Source organism: Aethalodelphis obliquidens, unplaced genomic scaffold, assembly GCF_003676395.1.
Source record: "Aethalodelphis obliquidens isolate GAN/ISIS:26980383/991018 unplaced genomic scaffold, ASM367639v1 scaffold8, whole genome shotgun sequence".
NCBI lineage: Eukaryota > Metazoa > Chordata > Mammalia > Artiodactyla > Delphinidae > Aethalodelphis > Aethalodelphis obliquidens.
The window spans coordinates 59,794,007-59,818,511 of NW_020837952.1; the positions used below are offsets into that span (position 1 = coordinate 59,794,007).

The 24,505-nt window shown below is 57.1% G+C and overlaps 1 protein-coding gene across 1 annotated transcript; it reads right to left on the reverse strand.

Moving 5' to 3' along the window:
• Nucleotides 1-1,874: 1,874 nt before the first annotated feature.
• On the reverse strand, nucleotides 1,875-15,206 carry SHISAL1 (shisa like 1). Its single transcript, XM_027106028.1, has 3 exons — nucleotides 15,171-15,206; nucleotides 14,373-14,590; nucleotides 1,875-3,571 (listed from the first exon to the last, which is right to left on the reverse strand). Exons 1-3 carry the CDS (start codon nucleotides 15,204-15,206, stop codon nucleotides 3,250-3,252), a joined length of 576 nt encoding a protein of 191 aa, XP_026961829.1. The 3' UTR covers nucleotides 1,875-3,249.
• Between the last annotated feature and the right edge of the window lie 9,299 nt (nucleotides 15,207-24,505).

Here is a 24,505-nt window from a genome sequence, read left to right on the forward strand (position 1 = left end):
AGAGAGAGAGAAGGGAGGGAGGGAGGGAGGGAGGGAGAGAGAGAGAGGAGGGAGGGAGGGAGGGAGAGAGAGAGAGAGAGAGGCCCTTGGGGAGCGGCTGAGGGGATCCGTGCTGAAGGAGACGCATCTCAGCGACGTGCGGGAGGGGGGGTGGGGGGGGGGGGGGGGAGATCCAGGTGACAATTGGTAGTAAAGCAGCGCAGACGCTATAGCTCTTGTTCCAGGAGAAACACTGATTACAACCCTGCGGTCCCGACTCTCCACCCTCCCCCCACCCCCAGCTTGACGTCACACATGACCACACCCACCACCGCACCTGGTCTCAGACCTCCACCTGCCTGAGAAGCCCCACCTCCGCTCCTGTCCACAAGGCAAGGCTTGTTTAACCTCAGACTGCTGGGGCCCACGGCCTGGCTGTGCCCCTCATCCCGCCTGCGCCCCCCCCGCCTGTACCCCATCATCCTGTGACGGTTACCCAGGTCTTCACTTGCCCCGCTTGCTTCTGTGTTCCCAGCACCCGGCACAGAGCCAGGGTGGGGTAGTGGCTGCTTGGGAAACTTCAGCCAAACCAAACAATGTCAGGGAAGACGGGTACACACTCGGGAAGGGGAGGGATTCCTGCCGCCACAGAGGGCGGCGAGCTGGAAGCAAGGGGCAGCGGGGCAGGAGCTGGAGCCAGCTGTTCACCCCCCTCCACCCCCATCACGTACTGACCCTACTGGCTGGGTTCCTCCAGAAAGCTCCGTGCTTCCAGCACTTAGCCCCCGGGGTCGTAGTGAGAATGAGGGCGTGCCAACAGGGCCCGGAACACAGCAAGTGCTCCGCAGATGTTGCTGGAACCATGGGCGCCCACCAGGAGGCCCAGCGAGTGAAGGTCTGCTCTGGTCTCAAAGTCCATCCCCTCTCCCTTCGGCTGGTAAAAGGAAGCCCAAGCAGGAAGTCCCCGGCCCAAGGTCACACAGAGCGTGGAGGGCAGGATGGGAGCTGGGCGGCACCTGGGGATCCCCTAACCCCCATCGCGTCCTGGCACGTTCCTGACGCTTGTTCTTGTACGGAGACTCATATGGTGATGGAAACCCCGTTCTGAGTCTGCCTCTATGAGAACCAGGACACAAAGAGGCTCTGAGCTCAGAAATGAAACCATCTGTACAGAGGGCAGAGCCCGTGGGCTGGGAGCCCAGCCTCTCACGAAGATGCCATGAACCCAGACTTCACGTGCAATGCCAATGAGCTTGCATGCCCCCTTCCCCTCCATAGCTGACGTCCTTAAACCCCATCTGGATCGCACAGCACAGGGCCTGGTACACAGGAGGTGCACGACGTGTGCAATATGGAAAGGGGGAGACCTCAGAGACAGGCAACGGTTAACAGCAAGGGACACTGAGAACTGTTAGGACCAGACGCAGTGACTCAGAAATGGACCAGCGCGGTCCCTTTCCGTGCAAGCAAACCACCCCGGGTTCTGCAGGCAGGACGGCAACAGCCCCTAAGGGCTGGCTCACATCACCGTCTTGTCAGGAACATGGCAGGGGCTGGGGAGCACCTTCGTTTACATCTCAGCTCTCAAAACGCTTGGGTCCTGGTAATGAAGCTTTCCAATGGTTCTCAAACTGTAGCGCCTACAGGCATCACCCCCAGAGAGTCCTGGTTAGGAGGCTGTGGCTGAGACCCAGGAATTTATTTTGACAAGCACCCCAGGTGTGTCTGCTGCGCGAGACTCACATCTCAGGAGACCACGCCTTTGGGGCAGAGCCAACAGCTGTTTCATGGTCTGTAGCTTTGGGTGGGCTTGTGTGTCCCCTCCCCCCTTCTCGAGGTGAAGAGCAGCCTCTCCTCCACCCATCACCTCCACACCACCAGAAGCCTGGCTCGGGGGCCCCGCCCAGAGGACCGGCTCAGTCCACATTTGTCCAGCCGAGCCGAGCAAGGCTGCGTCTTTGCCTCCTGCATGACCGTTGTGGCAAAGTGTATCTTATTAATTATTTAAGTCATTCATTATTGAAAAGGTCACTATCTGTTAGCTGCTTAAACGATCATGAACTAGCTTGGTTGCATCTCCTGCAAGGAAGGGGCAACGGTTAACTGAGCACCTACTATGTGCCAGGCATTTTGTTTGATCCTCAAGACAATCCCAGGGTGGCGGGGGTGGGGGGGTGGGTTCTCACTCTCCCCTGCTTCACAAGGATTGGAAGGTTAAGAGGGTGAAGGAGCTTGCCCGAAGTTGCAGAGCTGGTAACTGGCAGAGCTGGGACTTGAACCTGGGTTGGGTTGCCTGCAAAACTCATGGCTTGGCAGGGATCACCGTGTTGTAGGTTTCTGCACTGGATCTTGCAGGCTGGGCTCAGTACTGTGATGTCCTGGGATGATGTGCCCCGTGCCCTGTGTGCCCATGGCTGCAGCTCAGCCCCTGCAGAGCAGCTGAACCCCACACCCGAGCCCTGGACTTGAGCATCTACACTCAGCCTGGCTCCTGCCAGGGGCTGATGCCTGTTCTTGGTGCTGGCCAGTCACACCGTAGGTTCCTGCTTCAAAATGCACAGACCCCTCCTCTCTCCCTCCAGCTCTGCACCGCCCAGGGACGCCCAGGTTAGGTTATTCTCTGCCTCCCACCAGACTGGAGATGGCTAGACATGAGAGTGGCAGTCTGTCCCTTTCCAGGAAATCATGAACTCGCCCCTGGGGCAGGGTAACCAGGCTCTGCTGGGATGGCCACCCTATAAGGCCAGCCGAGATCCCACCTCCCTGACCGGCTTCCTTCCCTTCCCCTGAGCCATCGCTGAGCAGCCTGCCTGCATCGCCCTCAGATGCCTTTCTGCGACTCAACATATATGCACGATGGAGTCCAGTAATAAATATGCTTATTTTCAAATTTCATGCCAAGAAAAGCTTCTCCCTCAGCCCCCGACAGATCGACTTGCTTCCTTTGACCAGACTGTGAAAACTTGGGAAGCCATCCAATTTCCCTTTTTGCCTTGGCAGCTAGGAAACTCACAACTCCACTTCACGCTCAGTGGCAACAGCTCTCACGCCAGAATCTAAGCAAAATAAACTTGCAAGCTTTGTTTCTAAGCTCTGTTTCAACCTTGCATGTCGACTTTTCTGTCCAGGCACGCGTTGTTACCACGAGCCACTTCACATCTTTCTTGGCAAATAATATAAGCAAATCATCTGGTAATTGACAAGCCAAACACAGCAGCAATAACGATCTGGTATTTTCCAAGCTCGTCAAAGACAAGAGATCGCAGCCACTCACCAGGCAGACGAACCCTGGAAGCTCATAAGCGGTGGGCTATGGCTGTCTCTCTGCAGCGTGTGGACGGCCTGGGGGGCTTGAGGCAGGGGACCCGGGGGAGGCTGGGACTGCAGGGCCGGCTGCTCTGGCCGGGGTGCCCGGGCAGGGTTCCCCCACCGCCTGGGGTCCTGTTTCATCCACCGTCCATGGATGCCCCACCGTGCCAGGTAAACCTTGCAAACGTCGTAGTTCATTGCCGAGTAATACAAAAGATCCAGGACAAGTAGCATCAACACGAAGAAGCCATAGATCCACACTCCCAGCAAGGCGGTGTAGTTGCTGCGGGAAAACAGAGAGAGGCTGAGAGAGGCCGGGACAGCAGCCTCATCGAGGCTGGAGGTAATCAGGGGGGTGATTAGAAAATGCGGCATGGAGGCTACTTCGGGGTCTCCGAGAGGAAGGTGAACCCCTCTGGGGGTCAGGGGATCTTAGCTCCCTCTTCTCACGCCCACTCCCCACTTTCCTCTCCCCCACCTGTCTGCCCCTCCCAGATGCCTGCAATCCACTGCTCTCGGCCTGTCCCTCGAGCATCCCCTCCAAGGCCCCAAGTCCTTGGGCCGGGAGCCCAGGGGGCCTCACCCTGTTAGGCCCCCTGGAAGAAAATTTCCGCTGGGCATCTGGGGCTCTTGCGTTGTGGTGGCCCTTACTTTCACCTTCCTGCCCCCCCAGCATGGGCGCTACTCCCGGACCTGCCAGCTCTCTCCCGCAGGTACCTCCCGTTTGCCCCCACCTCCTGGCCTTGGCTTACGCCCCACCCCCACCCCCACCCCCCACCCCCGCCATCTAGGAGGCTCTCTTGCATCCCTCACCATCCCCTCCCCTCCCCATCTTTCTGGACCCAGGGCAAATGCAGGAAGTCTGGCGTCTGAGGACAAACTGACCCAAGTTCCTGCCCCTTGGCATCTACACTGGGCCACCTCACACCCCCAAGTTCTGCGTGGGACTCAGCCAGGGCGTCTCCCACCTGGGGCCCGCTCCCTTCCAGCCTGCGCCATCACGCTCCCTCCCTCGGAAGCCCAGGAGTCAGGGCATCAGCTCAGCTGCCCTCCCCACACCCCACGAACCAGACACTGGTGCATCTGCTCCACCAGCCACATGCCTTTCACACCCACCCTCAGGCCGCTCCCCGACAGCGCTCTCCACCAGGCACCCCCAGACTGCACGGCTGGGGGGTCTCAGGGCCCCCTGACGTCGGTTCTTTTATTCCTTCACCCAGCATTTCCACGCTGAGGGCCAGTCTGCCCTCCAGAAGCAGAGATGATGGGGTTGGTTTTGAGCTGCAAATGCCCCTTAGTGAAGGGAAGCTGGCTGCCCCCTGAGGAGCTCACTGGGACACTGCGCCTTCTGCCCAGCCACCGCTTTCTGTCCCCCCACCGCCTTCCTTCCTCCCCAGCCTGACTCCCACTGCCTCTTGGAAACTGCTGGGCCCTTCCTCTGACCTGAGTGCCCCTCAAACCCTCCCCCCACCAGCCGGGGCCACGCTGGCAGGGTCCGGGTATATCCTCCCGCCCAGGCCAGGGTCTGAGTCTCTCCCGGGTGCCCAGGGAGGGCCATTTCCTGGCCTCACCACTGCAGCGGGGCCAGCGGAGCTCCACACGGGGCTCGCCCGGGACTGCGGCTGTTTAAGGGACGGATTTATTAGTCACTCAAATGCCCCCTCCACCGGCTCCCTGCTGCGGCCATCTGTTCAGGTGGGTGTGAGCTGGCAGGCGGCAAAGACGAGGCAAAGCCAGTGTCCAGCCTCGCTGCCCCCTGGGGGGGACCCGCCCTGGCTCTCAGCAGACAGGCTCCTGGGTGTCCGGGGTCCCCCGAGAGGTACCTCTGGATGCTGTCTGAAGCTGCGGCGCACGGGTCTGGAGCCAGGAGGCCCTGCCTCTGGTTTCTCCTTGGCCTCACTTTGCCGTGTGGCCTGGGAGGATGCCCGTGTGTCTCTGGGTCTGGAGGAGAAGATGTGAAGCCCCTCCCGGTCTCGGTTTCCAGACTCTGCATCTTCCCAGCTGGGTTCACCTGCTCAGCCTTGGCCGCTGCAGTGAGATGGGCGTCCCTCCCCTCTGGGTCCTCCAGCCCCCTACCAGGGCTGGGCCCAGGCTGGGTGGGGAGGCTGACTTTTGCCCACACGTGCCGCCTGCCTGGAACGCCCTCCTTCCCCACACCGGCTGGGGGCTCCTCGAGGGGAGGTTCTGTGTGTCCCGCGAGCAGGCACGCACTGGCAGGTGCTTAGGACTTAGTATCCGCTTGAGGAACGAGTAACCCAACAATTCCGCATCACGGCACCTTGGATCCCTCTGCGGCTTCATCTCCAGCCACCACCTCCATGAGGCCCGCGGCCGTCCCAGGGGCTTGTTCATGCTAAGGTGTGAATGACTGCCTGCCAGCTGCCCCCTGAGCTGCCTCATTTCAAGGGGAAGCTAGCTTCACCTGGAGATATCCAGGTGTGAATGCCTGCCAGGGAACAGAGGCCAGCAGCCCTGTCTGGCATGCCGAGGCAGGAGTCCACGTGGACAGGGGAGGAGGGCCTCCCCCTCTCCAACCTCCTCTGTTGCCCCCACAGAGTTGCTCTAAGCGTCAGGCTTTGCCTTGGTGGTTCCCATGGCGGCAGCCGCGGGCGCTGAGGGAGCCGGTGGGGCGGGAGAGGCAGGGGCTGCCACACTGAGAGAGGGAGTCCACGACGCCAGCTGGGGGTGGGAGCTGGACACGCCTGGGCCTAAACCATCAGGACTAAGAAATAATAACAGCTTGCAGAGTAGCAGCCGGTGGGCATTGCTCTAAGTGCTTTATACATCTTAGCTCATCCGACGACACTCAAAACACACGTGGAAGGAAGCATTACTGCTATCATCCCCATCCCCGAGATGGAAACTGAGGCTCAGAGGAATTCAGAGACTGTCTAAGAGCTCACAGCCATTAAGTGGCAGAGCCAGGATTTGAACCCAGCAATCCAGCTCCACGGCACACATTCCTAACTGCTGCACCATACCGCCTAAGGCAGGCGCCACCCATGTTTTCTGGGCAGACAAGCCGCCTCCAGGCTTTTGCCTATGCTGCTCCCCTGACTGGAACTTGCTCCCTACCTCCTGTGCAGGCAGCTGGCCCCGCCCCCATGTCTGAGCGCAGCTATCACCTCCTCCAGGAAGCCTTCCCTGATGTCCTATGTTAAGTCCAATCCCTCTCCTGGGCTCCCAAAGCCACCGGGCTTCCCAGAACACATTGTGTTGTCTTTGCTGTCTTGTAGGACTGTCTGCACCTCGAGATCAGAGCTCCTTGGGGCCAGGGTCAGAGTTCAATGCTCGGCCTGGGGCTGCTGTCAATGTTCCTTAAGCTAATATATATTGAGTGCTTATAGCGAGCTGGTGTCAGTGGCAGCCTTGATAGGAATAACTTCTTCACTAGACTTTGCCTTCTCTATACATATTCTCTAGTAGTTAATAGTGATACTAGCAATCACAACGTGCCCGTGCCTCGTGTTTCCGAATCTTTGCAACAATACTGTGAGTTAGGAGCCAGTATCCCTCATTTACAGATGAGGAAATGGGGCCCAGAGAGGCAAAGTCAGTGGCCAGAGGCTACACAGCTGGGGAGTGGCCGCACTGGGATTTACAAGCAGGTCTATCTGACCTCGGAGTATGCTGAGTTTTGGGGAATCCCAAGGTCAGGTCTAAGATAGATGTCCAGGCAGGAATTCCCCACATCTGCTTGGCCCACCTGTCCTGGCTCATCCTCTACCAGGAATTGCGGACAGGCCCCAACCTCCCCTGCAACAGCATCCTGCATCTCAGTGTGTCGTCATCACGGGCTGCATGGGCACTGCTGAGCCTGCAGGCCTCCACAGCCAGCTTGCTCTAACTGGCATGGGGTTTGGGGGGTGGTAGCACCCCCCGTGATCTCACCGCCATGATCTCACCACACCCCGCCCCCCCCAGCTCAGGGAAGGGAGGGGCACACCCGCAGGAGGTGCCACCTTTGCTGACTCCCTCTGCCTTGCAAGGGAGGCCACCCTGGAGGCGGCAGCCGGCTGGGAAGCCTGGGCCATGGACGCCGTCTCCAGGCAGTTCCCTGCCTTCCAGGGCCTGCCCTCTCCATGGTTGCCTGGCTGGCAGCATTCTGGTCTTTTTAATCTAATTTAAAAATGTGATCTGGAAATTAATTTCATCCAGATGCAGGGGTCTTTGTTGAGTGTGTGTGTGGGTGTTTTATAAAGGGCAGGAGAGAAAATAGAGGCTGTTTTATGGGACAAGATGTGAAGCCAGCCAAAGCCACAGATAGCAATTTTTCAGTATCTTTTGGAAGATTTAATGATTCAGATTCTTTTGCTGCTTCCCAAGCAGTAAACAAAACCTTCTCTGACAGAGGAATGTCACTGAATACCTCCCGGGGACAGGAGCAGGTATGTCAGCCGGCGGAGGCCAGATGGAGGTCCCATCGCCACCCGTGGGCAGTCCCAGTTGAGGACGGAGGACAGAGTTCCTGAGGCCATGCTGTCAGAAAGGAGCATCAGCTGCAGAGCTCACAGCTGGCCCCAGGCTGGCTGGGAGATGGTTCATGGCCCCTCAGCCGACTTCACCTAAAATAACTGAACCCGCTCACAGGGGGGTCTGTCAGTCAGTGTGACAAGTTGATAACCCTGGTGACTGAATTCTGGGCCCAGGAGATTAGGCCTGTGTGGATTCAAATCCCAGCTCGGCAAAATTCTTTCTCCGTGATCTGGGGAAAACGAGCTTTACTTTCCTCATCTGTAAAATGGGGATAACAATATGCCCTACTTGGCGGTGCAATTGTGAGGCTTAATGAGATAACACGGGCCTGAAGGAGAAAGGACCCAGTGAGTGCTGGCTCCTGTGATTAAGGCACAGAGGGAATGCTCAATAGATCTAGGCCCAGAGAGGCAAAGTGACTTGCCCAAGGTCACACAGCCGGATTGAGGTTGTCCAGTGCCGTGGAGGAGCATGGGCTTGGGGCTAATGAAGTAGCGTCCAGTAATACCAAAATATTCACTGTTCTCCCTGCAGGCCTGCTTACAGGGCCCGGCCCTGCTGGTAACAGCCTTGGCCAAGTGATGTGCTTTGGCCAAAAAAAGCGTCAGCAGAAGTATCAGGCTGATTCTGGGTGGAAGCTTAGGAGTTACCTTGTAATTTCACCATTGCTCTTTTCCTGCTGCCATGGAGACATCCTGCTCTGGATGAGGACTGCTTGATCAGCTCGGGTCACAGAACGCTCCCTGCCCAGAGCCCCAGGTGACCCAAGAAAGACATGGAGTGTGAGTCAAAAATAAGCCTTTGGGGCTTCCCTGGTGGCGCAGTGGTTGAGAGTCCGCCTGCCGATGCAGGGGACGCGGGTTCGTGCCCCGGTCCGGGAAGATCCCACGTGCCACGGAGCGGCTGGGCCCGTGAGCCGTGGCCGCTGAGCCTGCGCGTCCAGAGCCTGTGCTCCGCAACGGGAGAGGCCACAACAGTGAGAGGCCCGCATACCGCAAAACAAACAAACAAACAAAAATAAGCCTTTGTGTCTCGACTCCCAGGGACTCTGGGGCTGCTCCTTAACTGAGCCCAGATGACCCACACACCGGTCCCAAACCCTGCTGTGCCACTTGTATGCTGTGTGACTACAGGAAAGCGCTCACCTTCTCTGAGCCTCAGTCCTGGTGCAGTGAGGCCAGCGGGACCTTCTTCATAAATACCTCTACTCGGATTAAAGGAGTCAGGGCAAGTAAGGCCCCTTGCCTTCCCCTAGATGCTCTCAAACGTTCGTATACGTCCCTTCCCCTGGCTTGGAGGGGTGTATTCAGACTAGGAAGCCTCGCGGATTCTAGAACCTCTGGAGCGTCACGAGGCTGACAGTGTGTAGGTGTGTTTGACGCCTAAAGGGGCTTGATAGGGCTGAGCAACTGACAAGAACATCCAGGAACTTCCGACCCAACTCAGGAGCTGGATTCCGAGCTTGAAGCATGTCTGACGGTGATGGAAGGCCGGCAGGACAGGGCCCAGGTAGAGGAGACCCAGGCTACTGGGATTCTCAGGTCCTCAGGCCTGGCCAAGCACCACATGGCAGCTCTCCGTATGGCTGGAGCACCTCTGGGTACTGGGAAAGGAAAGCTACTGGAGGAAAGAGGTTTCAGTGCAGCCGAGGGAAGAAGGACAGCCCATCACTTCCCGCTTTGAGGCCTTGAAGACCCTTCTGTCTTCTGAGCATTCCTGCCCCAGGTTCCCACCCCTGGCAGCCCATCTGCCTGGTGGAGAACACCCACGCACTGCACCAGCCTCTAGTCCATACCACCTCTGCCCCCAGAGAGAGCTGACCGCTGACCCCATATACCCCGTGCCACCCTGTGCCCTGGATAGAGGCTGCCGCTGCTTGCTCAGGGCCCTGGGTGGTCACTGCTGCTGGCGTCCCAGCCGGAAGCTGGCATGGGAGGGTGTGCAGTACACTCCTGAACACCAGGGACTCTGCCCAAGTGGCTAGAAGTGGCATCTCACTGTGGCGGCAGGCTTGGCGAGGTTGCTTCCCTAGCTCTGTCCGCCTTTCTGCCAGGCAGCTAGAGCCAAAACAGACCATTCTGTTCCTCCGGAGAGACACAAATAAAGAAGTCATCAGGAGCGCGCTCCTCTTCCCTGCCACCAGCCCCGCCTCCCAGCTGATTCACTGGCGGGGCAGGCGAATGTCAGGCAGCCTTGCTGTTGACAGGCCCCATGCATCTTCACAAAGCCCCAACGGGGATCACAGCTGCGCTGGTCCCTCTAGAGGGGCTGCCAGTGGGCGCTAACCTCCTGGGATATTGGAACACCTGGCCTCTCGGCTGAGGTCTGGCACACCCCCCAGCATCAGACAAGTCCTGGCTTTCTAGATGCACCTGGGAGTGGCAGAGCCCACTGGCTGGAACTAGGGCCCTGGTGTCCCTTGGCCTTGACTGGGTGGAACAGGTGACTTCACGTGCCTGGGCCCAGCCCCTTCTTCCTTCCTCTCAGAGTAGCTGTGAGGACTAATGAGACAACAAAGGCATCCTGCCCAGAAGGGTCAGAGCTCCAAAGGGCAGGACGGTCCCAGAGGTGGACTTTACCTGGCTCTCCTCACACACCCGGAGCACTCAGGACCTCTTGGCCAGGCAGGCCTGTCCCAACCCATTCACTAACCTATCCTCCCACACCCAGTGGCCCATCCTCCAGTTGTCCCCTCTCTGCCGCAAGCTCTGGCCGGACGCAAGGCCCTGGCCCCACTCCCTGGGCTCAGGCCTTCTCCCCAGGATGCCCCAGCTCAGGCAGCTAAACGGGGGCCTCCAGGGCTTCTTATCTGAGCTATGGATTGGCTGTCTCCTGGGTGACCCCAGCCTCTCTTCTCCACAGGGCCCCGGTCTTGGCCAAGTCATCCTCATGACTTCTGCAGTGTCCTAGGTCCTTGTACCAGGCACCATCCGTGAGCACAAGCCCAGCTTAAAGCTCTCGGGACCCCTCACCCCCCTCAAGAGGAAGCCCAAGCCCCTCCCCCTCTGCCCCCCGGTCCACGAGGCCCCACCCCATCCCGCCAGCCCCCGCCGCCTTGCCCCATGGTTCCCCTGGCATTTCACACTCAGGCTGCAGGGAACTGTGTCTGGAAACGTTCATTCCTCTGGACTGTGCGGCTCCCACCCTCTTCAACACTTTCGGATACAGGACACCAAGAACCACGCCTCCCTCGTGAAGCCCAGGAGAGCAGAACAGCCTGGGAGGGGAGCTCAGCCCAGCTCTTCTGGGCCTCCGTCCACGTCTGCGGGAAGGGCGATGGCAGGAAGCTCGGTGGAGAATAATCAGGAGGGATCCCTCCAGAGCAGTGCTCTCAATCGGGAGAGTCCCGCGCCCCACGTTTGGCAGCGTCAGGAGACACGGTTGGTTGTCACAGCCAGTCAGTGGGGAGGGGGCACGATCAGCGTCTAGCGGATGGCGGCCAGGGTCTCACAGTGCACAGAGCAGCCCCCAGAAAGGAGGATCAGGCTCCAGGTGTCCACCGGGCCGCAGGGGGGGTCCCAGCTCTAGGCCCTCCATCAGTGGACGTCCCGGATTTATTAAAGCAGCTCTGGACCCAGGCTGGCTCTAGGCTCCACCCCGACTGGCTGCCTCAGTCAGGCAAGTTATCAACCTCTCCACGCCTCACCTTCCTGTGTGTAAAGGGGGCCAAGGGTGGGCTGCTAAGTGGCTTCAGAGGGTTGAGCACAGAGCTGGCCCCATGCCGCTAGCTCCATAAATGCTTGCCGAGGTGCCAGGAGAAGAGCCAAGCTAAACTTCCTCAATGCGCCCATGCCTCCCCAGGGAAGGGCTCTGTTCTGTGGTCCAACTCTTCATTATCTGCAGCCAGGACCCACTGTGCCTAAACGCTGGAGAATTCCGTGTGAATCCCGTGTAAATGTGCAGATCACAGAAACCTGTGGGCTTCGAAATGAGGATCCCAGACACCATCGCCAGAGCCTTGGAGAAGTCTGGCCGTCTTGCCAAGCCTCTGTCTTCTGTCTGGCTTTCAGCTGGCAATGACAACACTTCAGGGTCCTAACCCCAGTCCTGGCACCACCCTCCTCCCTCAGGGAATTAGTCTTTGGTCTTATAAAAGGCTTGGGTCAAGTTCCAGGCTTGATTCCAGTCCTCGTGACAGAAAAGACTTGCTGAACTACTTCACACAGAATTATTCTGAGGTCTGAGCAGATGGCAAGATATTCAGGGGAAGCACCCGTGCATTTGAGGAAGGAAGGCTGGGGAGCTGGCCTTGGTGGGAGGAGGAGAGATTCAGAAGATAGTCAAGGGATTTGCATCTCCTGCCTGATCAAAGGCAAGAGGCAACTTCCCCCAAGTGAGCATGGCATAGTGGCAAAACATCCAAGCCCCAATATCAGACAGAGAGATGGAGGCTCAGACCCCACCCCACCACTCCCAGCGGCGCCACTAATCTCTTCAACAGTCACTCAACAAACACTCCTTCCAAGTGGATTTTTCCTTACCATGAAAAAAATACATCTACCCCAAGAGTCAACTTCAGGCTTACTGGGAAAATATCTGAAGCATCCCCATTAAAGTCAGGAAGAAGACAAGATTGCCTGACAATTTTAAAGATGGTTTTAGAGGTACTAGCCAACACAATTGGACAAGAAAAAGAAGTGAGGCACAAAAATTGGAAAGAAAGAGATGAGATTATCATTGTTTGCAAATGGCTGGACACCTAAGAGAATCAGCTGAAAAAAGTATTACAAAGATAAGAAATTTCAGTAAGGTGGCTGAGTAAAAAAAATACGTATTTAGAAATCATTAGGTTTTATCATTTAAACAACAGTTGGTTAGAACAGTGGTGTCCGACCTTTTTGGCACCAGGGACCGGTTTTGTGGAAGACAATTTTTCCAGGGACTGGGTGGGGGGATAGTTCAGGCGGTAATGTGAGCGATGGGAAGCAATGGGGAGCGGCAGATGAAGCTTTGCTCGCTCACCCGCTGCTCACCTCCTGCTGTGCGGCCCTGTTCCTAACAGGCTGTGGACCGGTACTGATCCGTGGCCTGGGGGTTGGGGACCCCTGGGTTAGAAGATATAGTAGAAGAAAAACCCCATTATAAAATAGCAGCTTGAAAAGAAATAAATATGAACAAACACAAAAGATACGTGCAATATCTATATGAAGAAAACTCCAAAACATTATAAAAGAAAATGTGAACAAATGGAAAGACACATTGTATTCTTGGATAGGAATATTCAACGTCATGAAAAGTCCATTGTCCTTGAATTAATCTATGAATTTAACACAATCTCAGTAAAAAGTACTAACTAGATTTTTTTTTTTTTTTTTTGGCAGGGAGACTACAAAAGCCAATTCTAAAGTTTGTATGACAAAAGACCTGGGGGAATAGACTAAGAAGACATTAAAACACATCAAAAGCAACAGTAGTTAACACAATGAGGTACTAGCAAATGTATAAATAGACCAATGAAAGCCATCACAATCTACCCAGATACTCAAATTTAGTATACTATAGTATACAATAAGTTTGCATTTCGCATCAGTGAGGAAAAGATGGACAATTCAATGATTGCTGTTAGGATAACTGTCTACCCATGTGGGAAAAAAAATAAATGTGGATTCCTACTTTACATCCAAAAAAATTACTTACATCCAAATTTAAAAAAAATCTTACATCCAAATAAATTCCTCACAGATCAAAGATTTGAAGGCAAAAAATTAAAACATAAAAGACGTAAAAGACAACACGAGGGGATTTTTAACAATTTCAGAGTAGTGAAAGACTTCCTCTGTATGATACAAACCCCACCAGACATAAAAGAAAAAAAATGGGTACAACTTGATTACATAACAATTAAAAATTAAGCATGAGGAAAAAAGCATCACAAATTCAAAGACACACTGAGAAAATATTTGCAATGCATCCTATTTCCTTCATATGTAAAGAGTTCCTGTGAATAAATAAGAAAAAGGCCAAAAATTCAATAGGAAATGGCAGAGGACATAAACAGTTAGCTCACAGTAAAAGAAATACAAGTGACTCTCAAGCATGTGAAATATGCTCAGTTTCACTCATAGTAAGAGAAATCAGTGGATGCTATTTCGATCCTATGTGCCTTTACTTAGCATATTCTCACTGCTTTTCTACCAGCAAACTCCTCCTCCTTCTTTACACTCATATCCCCTCCATCAGGGCCCTGGTCTCATGTGTTTTAATCACCTTAGGGAAAGGGGCTGCATGGGATTAATCTCTGGGTCAGGAATGTCAACAAATATGTGTTGAACAAATAATGAATGAAAAAGGAACTCAGGCCCCGTGGATTCCAGGTCCAAGCACCTTTCATGCCTGAAAGTCTTCCACATCCTTGACCTCATTTAACTACCGCAGCAGCCCTGAGAGGCAGGTATCACATGCCCATTTCTCAGATAAGAAGGCTAAAGTCCAGAGGGCAGAACAGGTCAGAAAACCTGTCACCTGAAGACTTTCCCACACTCCTTCCAGGTCCACCCATCCTTGCACTGGTTGCCCAACAGCTGGCCTGGAGGCTGGGGTGTTTTGGTGGCACCCGGACTTGACTGGGGCCCAAGGCAGTGGGGCTGTGGCCCCAGTGCAGTACTTACTTGTGCATGTAGCCCTCGGAGCCGGTCGTGAGGTTTGCCTGCATCACCGCCTGGAACTCTGTCTCATTGCAGCAGTATTTGAAAACCGTGTTGTTATGGTGACAGCAGAGGATGAAGGTTTTGTTGTCCGAGAGCCGGGGGCAGTGGAAGCCAAAGTGATAGCGGCCTTTGTGGTCCGTGTATGGCTCACAGACACGGAAATGCGCGGACAAGACTGGAAAAGACAGTCACCAGGCTTGGTGGGGTCCCTCCTCAGGCCCAGCTGGCCCGAGACCCCCACCAGTCCATGAGGACCACGGGCAGAGCCTGGTTGGCCTATTCTAGGGTTGTGCCCACCTCTTCCTTTTCCAGGAAGGCTTTGTGGTCCAGTGTGAGCCTCCCCTCTGCCAGGAAGACTGCTCTGGCTCCTGTCACCTCCCAGGCCCCCCTCGGCTACCATCCTGCTTATACTGTGCTGCTCAGACTGGAAGCTTCTTGCAGGCAAGGCTGATCTTAGGCCTCACGTGGATCCCCTCCAAGGGTTCTGCACACAGCTGGCACTCAATTAGGAAACAACACTAACTGAGCACTTACTATGTGCTTTGCAGGCTCCAGCAGATTTAATCCACTTGGCCATCCCAGCAGGCAGGTCTGGGATCCCACTTTACAGAGGGAGGAACCCGAGGCTCAGAGGTGTACAGTGACCTACCTGAGCCGGTTAGAGGTGGTGGAGCAGGAATCCAACCCAGGCCTGCCTGGATCCAAGGTCCAGGAGCCTCTGCACTCCTCCATCACTGTGTGGACTGATGGTGGACTCACCGACAAGTCCAGGCTGGCCTGGGTGGTGAGTGGCATGGGTGCAAAAACCAGGTCCCACTTGTAGAGAAAGCGGTGTCCCCTCGTATCTCGGTTTCTACTAAACTGATGCCCTATACCTGGAGGTCCCCAAGGGCCCGCCTTGGTGGCCCCAGCTCATGGCGACAAAGCTGCCCTGGCCTTGGACCCTCATTCTCCTGGCTCAAGGCCAGAGGCCCCTCTTCAGCCACTGATGACGCTGAACACCCAGGACAGTATTTACTAGTTGTGCTGCTGATGATAAAGGCGAGTGAAAGCCTGAACAAACATAACAATGGAGAACATCTTGGAGCCCGCTGTCTCTAGCTTAATTAGTGTCTTCATGAAAGGGACCGCTGTATCTAATTTGTATCGCTCAAAAGGGGCTTCCAAGGCTGAATGCATTTCTCCAACCACCAAGGCTCTAGTTCTGCAGAAGCGCCTCAGTTAATTGAGAGCTCTGTCTCTGCTGAGAGGTTATTAGACTCCAGCCCACACAGCTCCCAGCGCCAGGGGCTGCCGAGGGGATCGCAGCTGGGCTGCGCTGGCCGGTAGGCGGGTGGGCCTCATGTGCTGGAGCGCCGAGGCTGGCTTGGGTGGCTTCGTGAAATCCTGGGCCCCTTCCTCAAAGTACAGCACCCTCTTTCGTGGGGACGGGTAGGATCACTGCGGGAAAAGGGTCTCAGCCTTTCAGGAGTCAGGGGAGCTCTCAGCCTCGACCCTGGGAAACAGAAGACCCTCTTATGGATGCCGTGGTCACTAAGGAAGCCCCAGGGGGATGCACCGTCTCATTTGATCTCATATATTCCCATTGTACAGAGGAGAAGACTAAGGTTGAGAGCACCAGTCTCAAAGTGTGGTCCCTGACCTGCTGCGTCTGCGTCCCCAGGGGGCTTGTCACAGATGCAGTTTCTCAAGCCCCACAGCAGACGTTCTGAATCAGAAACTCTGGGGGTGGGGGGCGCAGCCTGAGTCTTAGAAAGCCCTGCAGGGGATGCCAATAGACTTGGTTTGGGACCCACTGGCCTGGAGGCACAACGTACCAGAGGCTAAAGGTGAGAGGCAGAGGCAGGAAGTGAATTCCAGCCACTGATCAGCCCCCGTCCAGATTGATGAGAAAGCCCTGATTGCGGGGGGGGGGGGGGGGGGGCGACCCCCCCCCCCCTTGCGGGGGGGGCGGGGGGTCCCCAACCCCCAGGGGCTGGTCAAGAAGACAAGCTGGGGCCCTGAGGCCACAGGACCCAGGGAGGGAAGCAGCAGAGTGGTGGGGGGAGCCTTTGAGCTGGGCTTCAGAGGAGCCAGATGTGCAGAGATGGAAGTGGGAGGGAGGCCCAGCCAGGGAAGGGATGAGGAGAAGTCCCCAGTGGCTCACCCCGGCCACCCCTGGACAGCCGGCACCATCTGCTTTGACCATGTGCGAAGACAAGGCCACTGCTGCTTCCTGAGGAAGAATGTGCCGGAGCCCGAGGAGTCCTGGCCCGGAGCCAGGACAGCTGGTCTGAATCCTGGAGCACACAGGATCACCTGGGCCATCACAGCCTCTCTGTGCCTCGTTGCCCTCAAGGATGGAAGACCAGTGGTCTCCCGGGGGCTGGGGGCTCCGAGAAGCATTTGTGAACAGCGAAGCGCAGGGCCCGCTTGGAGCAGGGAGGGTGTAAGCGAAAGAGTGGACGATAAAGGACAGCACTTCCGGCCTCCAGGCACGGGTGCACCGTGGCTCTGGGGCTGTGCCTGGGGCCCGAGGGCAGGGGGATGGTCATTAGGAGGCCAGCGTGTCCTGAGTCACCAGGAAAACTGGCCCCCGTGGAGAGGGAACACGGAGGGGAGAGCCACTCTTGGGTCCTGGGGTCTTGGCATCCAAGATAGGACCCCGATCACCCCCTCCACACACACACACACACACACACACACACACACACACACACACACCTGCGAGGCTCAGGGTCTGCATGGCCATCATTTAACAGCCAGGTGACGGTGTCCACTGACCATGTGACCTCAGGCAGGTCTGTTTCCTGGTCTGAACCTCAGCTTCCTCATTTGTAAATGGGTGGGGAGCTCCTCTCTCCCAGGGGACAAGATGACCTACTGCATGAGAAAGCAGCGGGGAAGGAGTTCTGTGCACAGTGGCCCCCAGACCCATGGCTTTGGCCTGGCTTTTTCTCTGCCATCCCAGGGCCCTTCATGGTCTCCTCCTGAACCACGACCCCCAGCAAAGGGGCAAAAGGGGCCCAAAGGTGCAGGCCGGTGTCCACAGCCCCGCCAGAGCAGGAGGGCACGAGGGCATAGGTGCACACACGCACGAGAGAGACAGAGACAGGGACAGAGACACAGAGATGCAGAGAGGGAGACAGAGGGAGAGACACAGCGAGAGCAGGCACCTCGCTGAGACCAGGGCTCGCGCGGGGCCAGCCCTGCTGGCAGGAGGCAGGGTGCACTTCTCCAGTCGGCCAGCTTCGCTTTGGAGCAGCCGAAGGACTTGGTTCATGTTCATCTTTGTGAACAGGAGCGTGAAAGCCCCCCTGCTAGGATCAGGGGGCCGCCTAGGGGACTGGTCGGGTGCTGGGAGATGGGGCCCCAGCACCACTCTGTCTGGGTTGGAATCCAGCCCCTACACTAGCTGTGTTGTCTCTGGCTGTCAGTTCCCTCTCCAAGCCTCAGTTTCCTCCTCTGGACAATGGGATGACTACGACACCGCCTGACGTTGACTTGCCGGGGTCAGGGAGAATTCACTGCACGTAAGGGCTTCTCCCAGGACTTACCGGCAGCCACCGTTAACCCCACGGTGTCCGCGAGAATCTTCCAGCTGAGCTCCCCGAGGCAGGCACGTGGGGCACAGCACACAGTAGGTTCTCACCAAACACGAGCCCCTCACGAGGCTGATGCCACTAGGGCAGGCAGCCCCTCAGCACTCAGAAGCCCGGCTGAGCTATAGCCCTGACACCAGGAAGGGACCGCCTCCCCCTCCCGCCTCCCGCCAAGCATCACAGAGGCTCTACCTGCGGAAATCAGCAACGAGAGGACGGCGAGCACGTTCAAGGGCTGCTGGCCACAACTGGTCATCGTTTGGCTTGCATCGATTAGTCGAGCGCTGCCTGTCGAACGAGAGCCAGGAGAAGCCGGGTGTGGGCTGTTTTGCCTGCGGTGCAGACACTGGCTTTGCTGCCCACGGCAGGGCCGGACGGGCACGGGCAGGGAAGCAGGTCTGCCGGGAGCAGGGGCCGGGCCGCGGATGATGGAAACTCCGCCATCCAATTTCCTTTCCGGGATGAATGACCTTCCCCCACCAGTCAGCTGTCATCTCCCTTTCTTTTCACGGCAAAATGAGACGTAATCAAAGGAGGACGGATGGCTCAGGTGGTGGAAATAACCAGCGGGCTGAGGCCGGTGGGCACGGGAATGAGAACGGTGGTGAGAGAGGGGATTAGAGGCGAGCTCATGAACCTGAAGGGGGCTGGCGGGACCCTCGTCTCCCTGCTGTGTCGCTCACGGTGGCTTCCATTAACCCCACCCCACCCCCACCAGCATGCATCCAGCTGGCACCTTCCAGGCATTAGGGACACGGCAGTGAACTAAACAGACTCGAGATGGAACTCAATAGAAGCTGTCCCTGCCCTGGCTTGCATTCTAGTGACCAGGGCTGACAGCTCACAGATGAGTAGTTCAGAGGCTATGAGGTCCCTGGGGTTGCACCCCAAAGACTGAAAGCAGAGACTCAAGCAGATACTTGTACACCCATGTCCATAGCAGCATGATTCACGATCGCAAAAGGAAGAGACGACACGAATGTCCATGGATGGATGATGGATAAACACTACATGGCACGTACTACAGTGGAACATTCTCCACCTTCAAAAGAAAGGAAATTCTGTCACAGGCAGCAGCACAGATGAGCCTTGAGGACATCACGCTCCGTGAAATAAGCCAGACACAAAAAGACAAACACTGTGTGATCCTACTCATCCGAGGTCCCTAAGGCAGTCAAGGCCATAGAGACAGGACGTAGGATGGGGGGTGCCGGGGGCTGGGGGAGGGGGAATGGGAGTGAGTGTTTCACGGGGACAGAGTCTCAGTGTGGAAAGATGACAAAGTTCTGGAGATGGATGGTGGTGATTGGAAGAAGCGTTGCATACTGAGGGAGCAGCAGGTGCAAAGGCCCTGAGGTGGGAGCAGCAGGGAGGCCAGTGGAGGATGGGGGGAGGGGTGGGTAGCAACAGGCCGCCTAAGGCCGGGCCTTGGCCCTCAGTGGCCACTTTCTATCAGGTTGTTGAAACCTCAGGACAAACCTGAGGGACAGGTTCCCTCACTATCATCACCACCCCCACACCCCGCCCCCGGGCTCTGGGAATGGAGGCTGCAGAGGAGGACCAAGTGTCCTCTGTGTGGCCTGCTAGAGCCTCACCAGGGTTGTAGCTGCATGTGGCTGGGGAGTAATTTGCTGAGCACCTACTATGTGCCAGGCTCCAGGCCAAACAAGGTCCTGCACACTACCCTCTACCCTCACGGCACCCCTGACCAGGGAGAGCTCCGGGACCCCAGCTTGGGTCCAAGGCAGCTCTGAATCCTGCTGACTAGCCGGCAGGCAGGGCAGGAAGCCAAGGGGGCAACCCAGAGGCCAGAGCTTCGGACCGAGGAGACAGTGCCAGATTCACGGCCAAACACAGGCTGCTCACAACCAGGCCCTGCCCCTGCTCTGGGGCCTGGGGCTTCGCACCTGCCGCACGGGCAGCACGGAGGCACCCAGGGCGTCAGTGCTGCTTGGAAGGTTGGTGAGGCAGAATAAGAAAAGGGGGTGGCAGGGCTGTTGGACAAAGCCTGAACGCCTTAATACGACGCTTACTAGTGGTGATGTTGGTGTCAGTCCCTGCCAGTCCCTGGGGGGACCCGCCCACCTCTCTGTGGAGGCCTCTCTGCTCCCCCAGGAGCAGCCCTGCCCCCAAGGGCTGTGAGCTTCTTAATCGCTCTGAGCCTGGGCCTCCTCCCTGCCTCCCTCAGGGCCCTCCTGGGAGGATGAAGGGGATTAAAGCATTTGAAAGTGCTTAGGAAAGGGTTTCATACTGGGGAAACCTAAAGATCAGTCCTGGAAAATGCACTGTGGGGGTGGGGAGTGACAGGTCCTCTGAGATGAGTCCTCCCTGCCATGTGGCCCCATTCCGCAGATGGGGAAGCCGAGGGCCAAGACGGGTGTTCAGATTCCAAGCCCTTCTAGCCCCTGAAAGGTGGCTTTCACTTTTCACTTTTTAAGCCGGGGCTCCAGTCTGAGAGCTGGTGGGTTCATGGAACAAATGCTTGGGTGGGGGTGGGGGTCCACCTCTGCCGGGTGCCCAGCCCTCCTTCCTGCTGCTCCCACTCCCTACAAAGTCCTGCGTATACTGAGGGGGGCTATCACTCACACCTGGGGTGCCCTCCTCTCTTTCCTGTGAGTCCAAATCCTGCACCACCTTAGAAGCTGTTACAATGCCACCTCCTCCAGGAAGCCTGCCTTGATTCCATCAGCTTGAAGAAGTTTGTCTCTCCATTGAGGCGTATCATATTCTGTCTCTTCTCTCCTTAATGTGTTAATTCATTTATTCATTCATGTATTCTCTCAACATCCACTTGCTGACCCCCACTTATCCGCTTGCTGACGCCTGGAAAGGGACTGGGCGGGGTTCTAGGGACTCAGGGTGTCCTGGGTGAGGGCGCCCAGCAGCTCTACCTTATGGGACCGGTCCTCATGCCCTCCTCTCTCCGACTGTGAGAGTCCTGGGCCAGGGCTTGGCCAACTGGGGGTCACGAAGACTGGGTGAGACTCCCAGCACGACTGGCACCGGCCTCAAGCCCTTGGCCCGTTGGGGGCGCTGAAGCAACAGGGCCTGTTGTGGATGTGTGGGTCCCGCACAGCACAGGTGTACCCCATCACAGTGATGCACTGTGACTCGTCTGTCCCCTGTCCAGCAGGGTCCTCCCTGCGATCTGCTCAGTCCCCTCTGCCTGGCCGTGCGCCCTCTGCCCTGCCTGGTCACCCACGGCTGCCTCAGGATGAGTCAACGGGTGACAAAAGCCACAGCCCTGTTGGTGGGACAAAGGTGGAGGTGGGGGCTGCCCCACCTCCTCAGACCCCCGGGGAAACTTAGGTGCTGGCACTGAAGGCTGAACCCGTGGTGGAAAGAAAACCCCACCATGTGTCACTGGGAAGTTACATAAAAATTCCATTTCTAATGACCGAAGACAGGAAAGCTATAAGCCAGCATCTCTATTCCTGGCTCGGTGGGAGAGCTGCTTTGGAAACTCCGCGGCTGCCATCCCTGTGAGGTTTCCATGAGAGGGCCAGCTTCTGAGGGCACACCATCAACAGCCCCCATATTCACCTTAGCCCCCCTGTGGGGTCCGCAGAGGGGGACCTGGGTGTGTCACGCTGTCAGGTGCCACCACCTGGGACCCTCCCCCACTGGTGACATTTGGGGGAAGCCCCTCCAGCAGAGGTAGGAGCTGGGGCTGAAAGAGTGAGCATCCCTCATCCCGCCCCCTGGGCCCAGCCCTGGTTCTGGGGTCTGCGGCCGTGGGTCTGCGCCCTGGGACTGGCTTAGACCAGCTGGGCTCTTCACAGGTGCCGGACGCTGGCTTTTCACCATGTTATCTCAGATAGTCCCAGACAGCCTGATGAGGCAGATATCAAACTCCCATCTGGTAAAGTAGGACACTGAGGCTCAGAGAGGTGAAGTGACTTGCCCAAGGTCACACAGCCACTCAGTGTCTCAGACAGGAAGCAAGCCCAGCCTCGAAACTCACTCTCCCTCCTGGCACTATAGGAGTTTCCAGAGCCTCCGGAGCCCCCGACCCTCGCTCCTCAGAAAACATATTTACCACAGACAGGTTCGATTTATTGACCCGGGTTCTATTTCTTTGAACACTGGTAAACTACCCACAATGGTAGCTGGTGGCCAATGATAAATCTCAAATAACAGGGGGAACATTCTGGATGAGCAGGACCCCCCCCAGGCTGACTGCCTCTAGAACCACAAGTCAAGCACGCATCTCTGCATCCACTCCTTGGGTCAGCCGGGGACTGCTGTTCCCAGATTTGAGGATTATTTTTAAACACCGAATTTGGCGAGGCCTGAGTGGAGAGGATGGAGGGCATGTGAAGAGAAACAGAGCCGGCGAAGATGAATTAAACCCCACTGGCAACAACAGCAGATCTGTTCTCCATCAGCCAGGCTAGGCAGGGCTCGGGGGGGAGGGAGGGGAGGCGGGCCCTTGGTGGGGGGCAGGGGGCACTGCCACGGACCCCCCAGGAACCCCCACGCCTGGCGGCCCCCGGCTCAATGCCTGGGGGTTCCTCATCCTCTCTCGGCTTAGCCCAGACCCCTGCTTAGCCCACCGTGGCCTTCCCTGGGCGTGGCCAAGAGCATCCCCTCTTGCCTGGGCCAGGTCGAGGGCCGGGTGGCCTGGAGGGTGGGCCTTGGGTTTGGGCCACACTGCCTGGCTCCACCGTTTGTAGCCACACCCTGTGTGACCTGGGACAAGTGTCCTCAGTCTCCCCGGCCCTGAAAGGGGGATGAAAATAGCATCTAATTCACGGAGTCCTTGTGAGGATTGAATGAAGTGATGCCTCAAAGTGCTTGGAATGGGGCTGGAGCTCAAAATACCCGTGGGGACTGCTGCGTGCCGCTAGATACCTCTGCCCCAGCCTCGCCCACCAATCCAGGTCCTACTGACTTCCTGAAAGGCCCATCTGACCACCCACCCACCTCCTTAGGGGTCCTGGCAGCTCCAGGTTCAAGTCCATGCTCACGTCCCAGGCCCCAGGTGGTCTGGCTTGCTGCCCCCTCTGTCTCCCTCTACTCCTCAAGGTTCAGCCCTCCAGGATGTGCCTCTCCTCCGGGCCTTTGCACACGCTGTCCCCACACTGGGGACACCCTTCCCCTGTCCTGCAGGCGGGCAGCCTGGACCCAGCTTTTGAGGTTCAGCTGCGGCGCCCGTCTCTCAGCAAAGCTTTTCTCCCTCTGATTCTCTCACTCCCCTGGGTGGGCTCCCGAGGCTGGCAGGGGCGGGACCATGCTGCCTGATTAGTTTGTGTCCCAGCTTGAGAGCAAATGGGTTAGAGAAAACGGATGGCAGGCGGGGGCGTTGAGAACCCAGACCCCTGCTGTAGGGGCCTGACCTCTTTAGACCCGGCCACCTGAGCCCCGCATGTCCCAGCAGCAAGAACAAAGAAGGGCACGTGGCTAGTTACGCACCTGTCACCCAGACACATCCCACCTTGCCCCACCCCTGCAAGGGTGTAGCTCTGCAGTCAGCCCCGTGGCGGGCGGGCTGAGGGGGTCCCGACCCAGCCTCCTGGGCATTGGGTGCTGGTGGTAGAGCACAGGAGTCGGGCCCTTCGCTCGGGCTGGCCCTTCCCCGGGCATCTCTCCCTCCAACTCAGATGTCCAGATCAGACCTCCACGAGGTCCGGCTCAAATGCCACCTGGTCCATGAAGCTGCCTCAGCTACTTGTCCTCCCCACCCCCAGCGTCCAGGGAGTGGGTCCTCTTCTGCACACCCGTCGGTGAATGCCTAACGGGCCTCTGCAGGGGGCCAAACCCAGCGCTGGGTGGCGGTCGGATTCAGCCACAAACGAGATGGACCAGGTCTGGTCGCAATGGGACGACGGCCTGGGGGCAACAGTCAGGAAGCCACTGATTCCATGATGAATTAGTAATTAAGCTTGGGCATTCTTCTTCTTATTAATAGTAGTATGAGCATTATGAATTAGTAGTTAAACAAGGATAGAGCCCTTTGGGGCCTCACAAACAGTCCTGTGGGCAGAGCAGGTGCCCAATAGACAGGTATTGGAAATAACCCTGGAGACAGCCACTGGGCACGCACCCTGGGCCGGGAGGCCTGCAGAGCACTTGACTATGATGCGCTCACTTACTTCTTGACACCCTTAGGCTGTACCACTGCCCTCCCCGGGGTGTGGATGGAGGGACGGGCGGGGTAGAGCCAGGATGCCAAGCCCTCACTTTGCTCCTGTGCCCTGTCTCCCTGGGCAGATGGGCGTGTTCACTCACCAGGCAGCACACGCCTGCACACATATGTCTGCAACAACACGTGCGTGCACATGCATGCACAACCCCCTGCTGCCCACACATACATGTGACGGGCACACACGTTATCCGCGGCGACCTTATCCTCCAGCAAGTCCCCAAGTTTCCAGGGCCTTTCTTTGGCGATGCAGACCTATTCCTGAGTTTGTGAACTTTTATTTTTAGGGCAACACACACTTGGAGGTTATGAAATCTCAGTCTGAAACGTGAATTCCAGGAATAGACGCCGGTGTGAAGCAAGATCAA

Excerpts from the sequence above, each read along its gene's own strand:
- SHISAL1 (XM_027106028.1), bottom strand. The coding sequence starts at position 15,206 with ATGCCACTCACCACCCAGGCCAGCCTGGACTTGTCG. Across the intron at positions 14,591-15,170 it reads AGGCCAGCCTGGACTTGTCG|CCAGTCTTGTCCGCGCATTT; the intron begins GTGAGTCCACCA and ends TGACTGTCTTTT. Across the intron at positions 3,572-14,372 it reads TCCGAGGGCTACATGCACAA|CAACTACACCGCCTTGCTGG; the intron begins GTAAGTACTGCA and ends GTTTTCCCGCAG.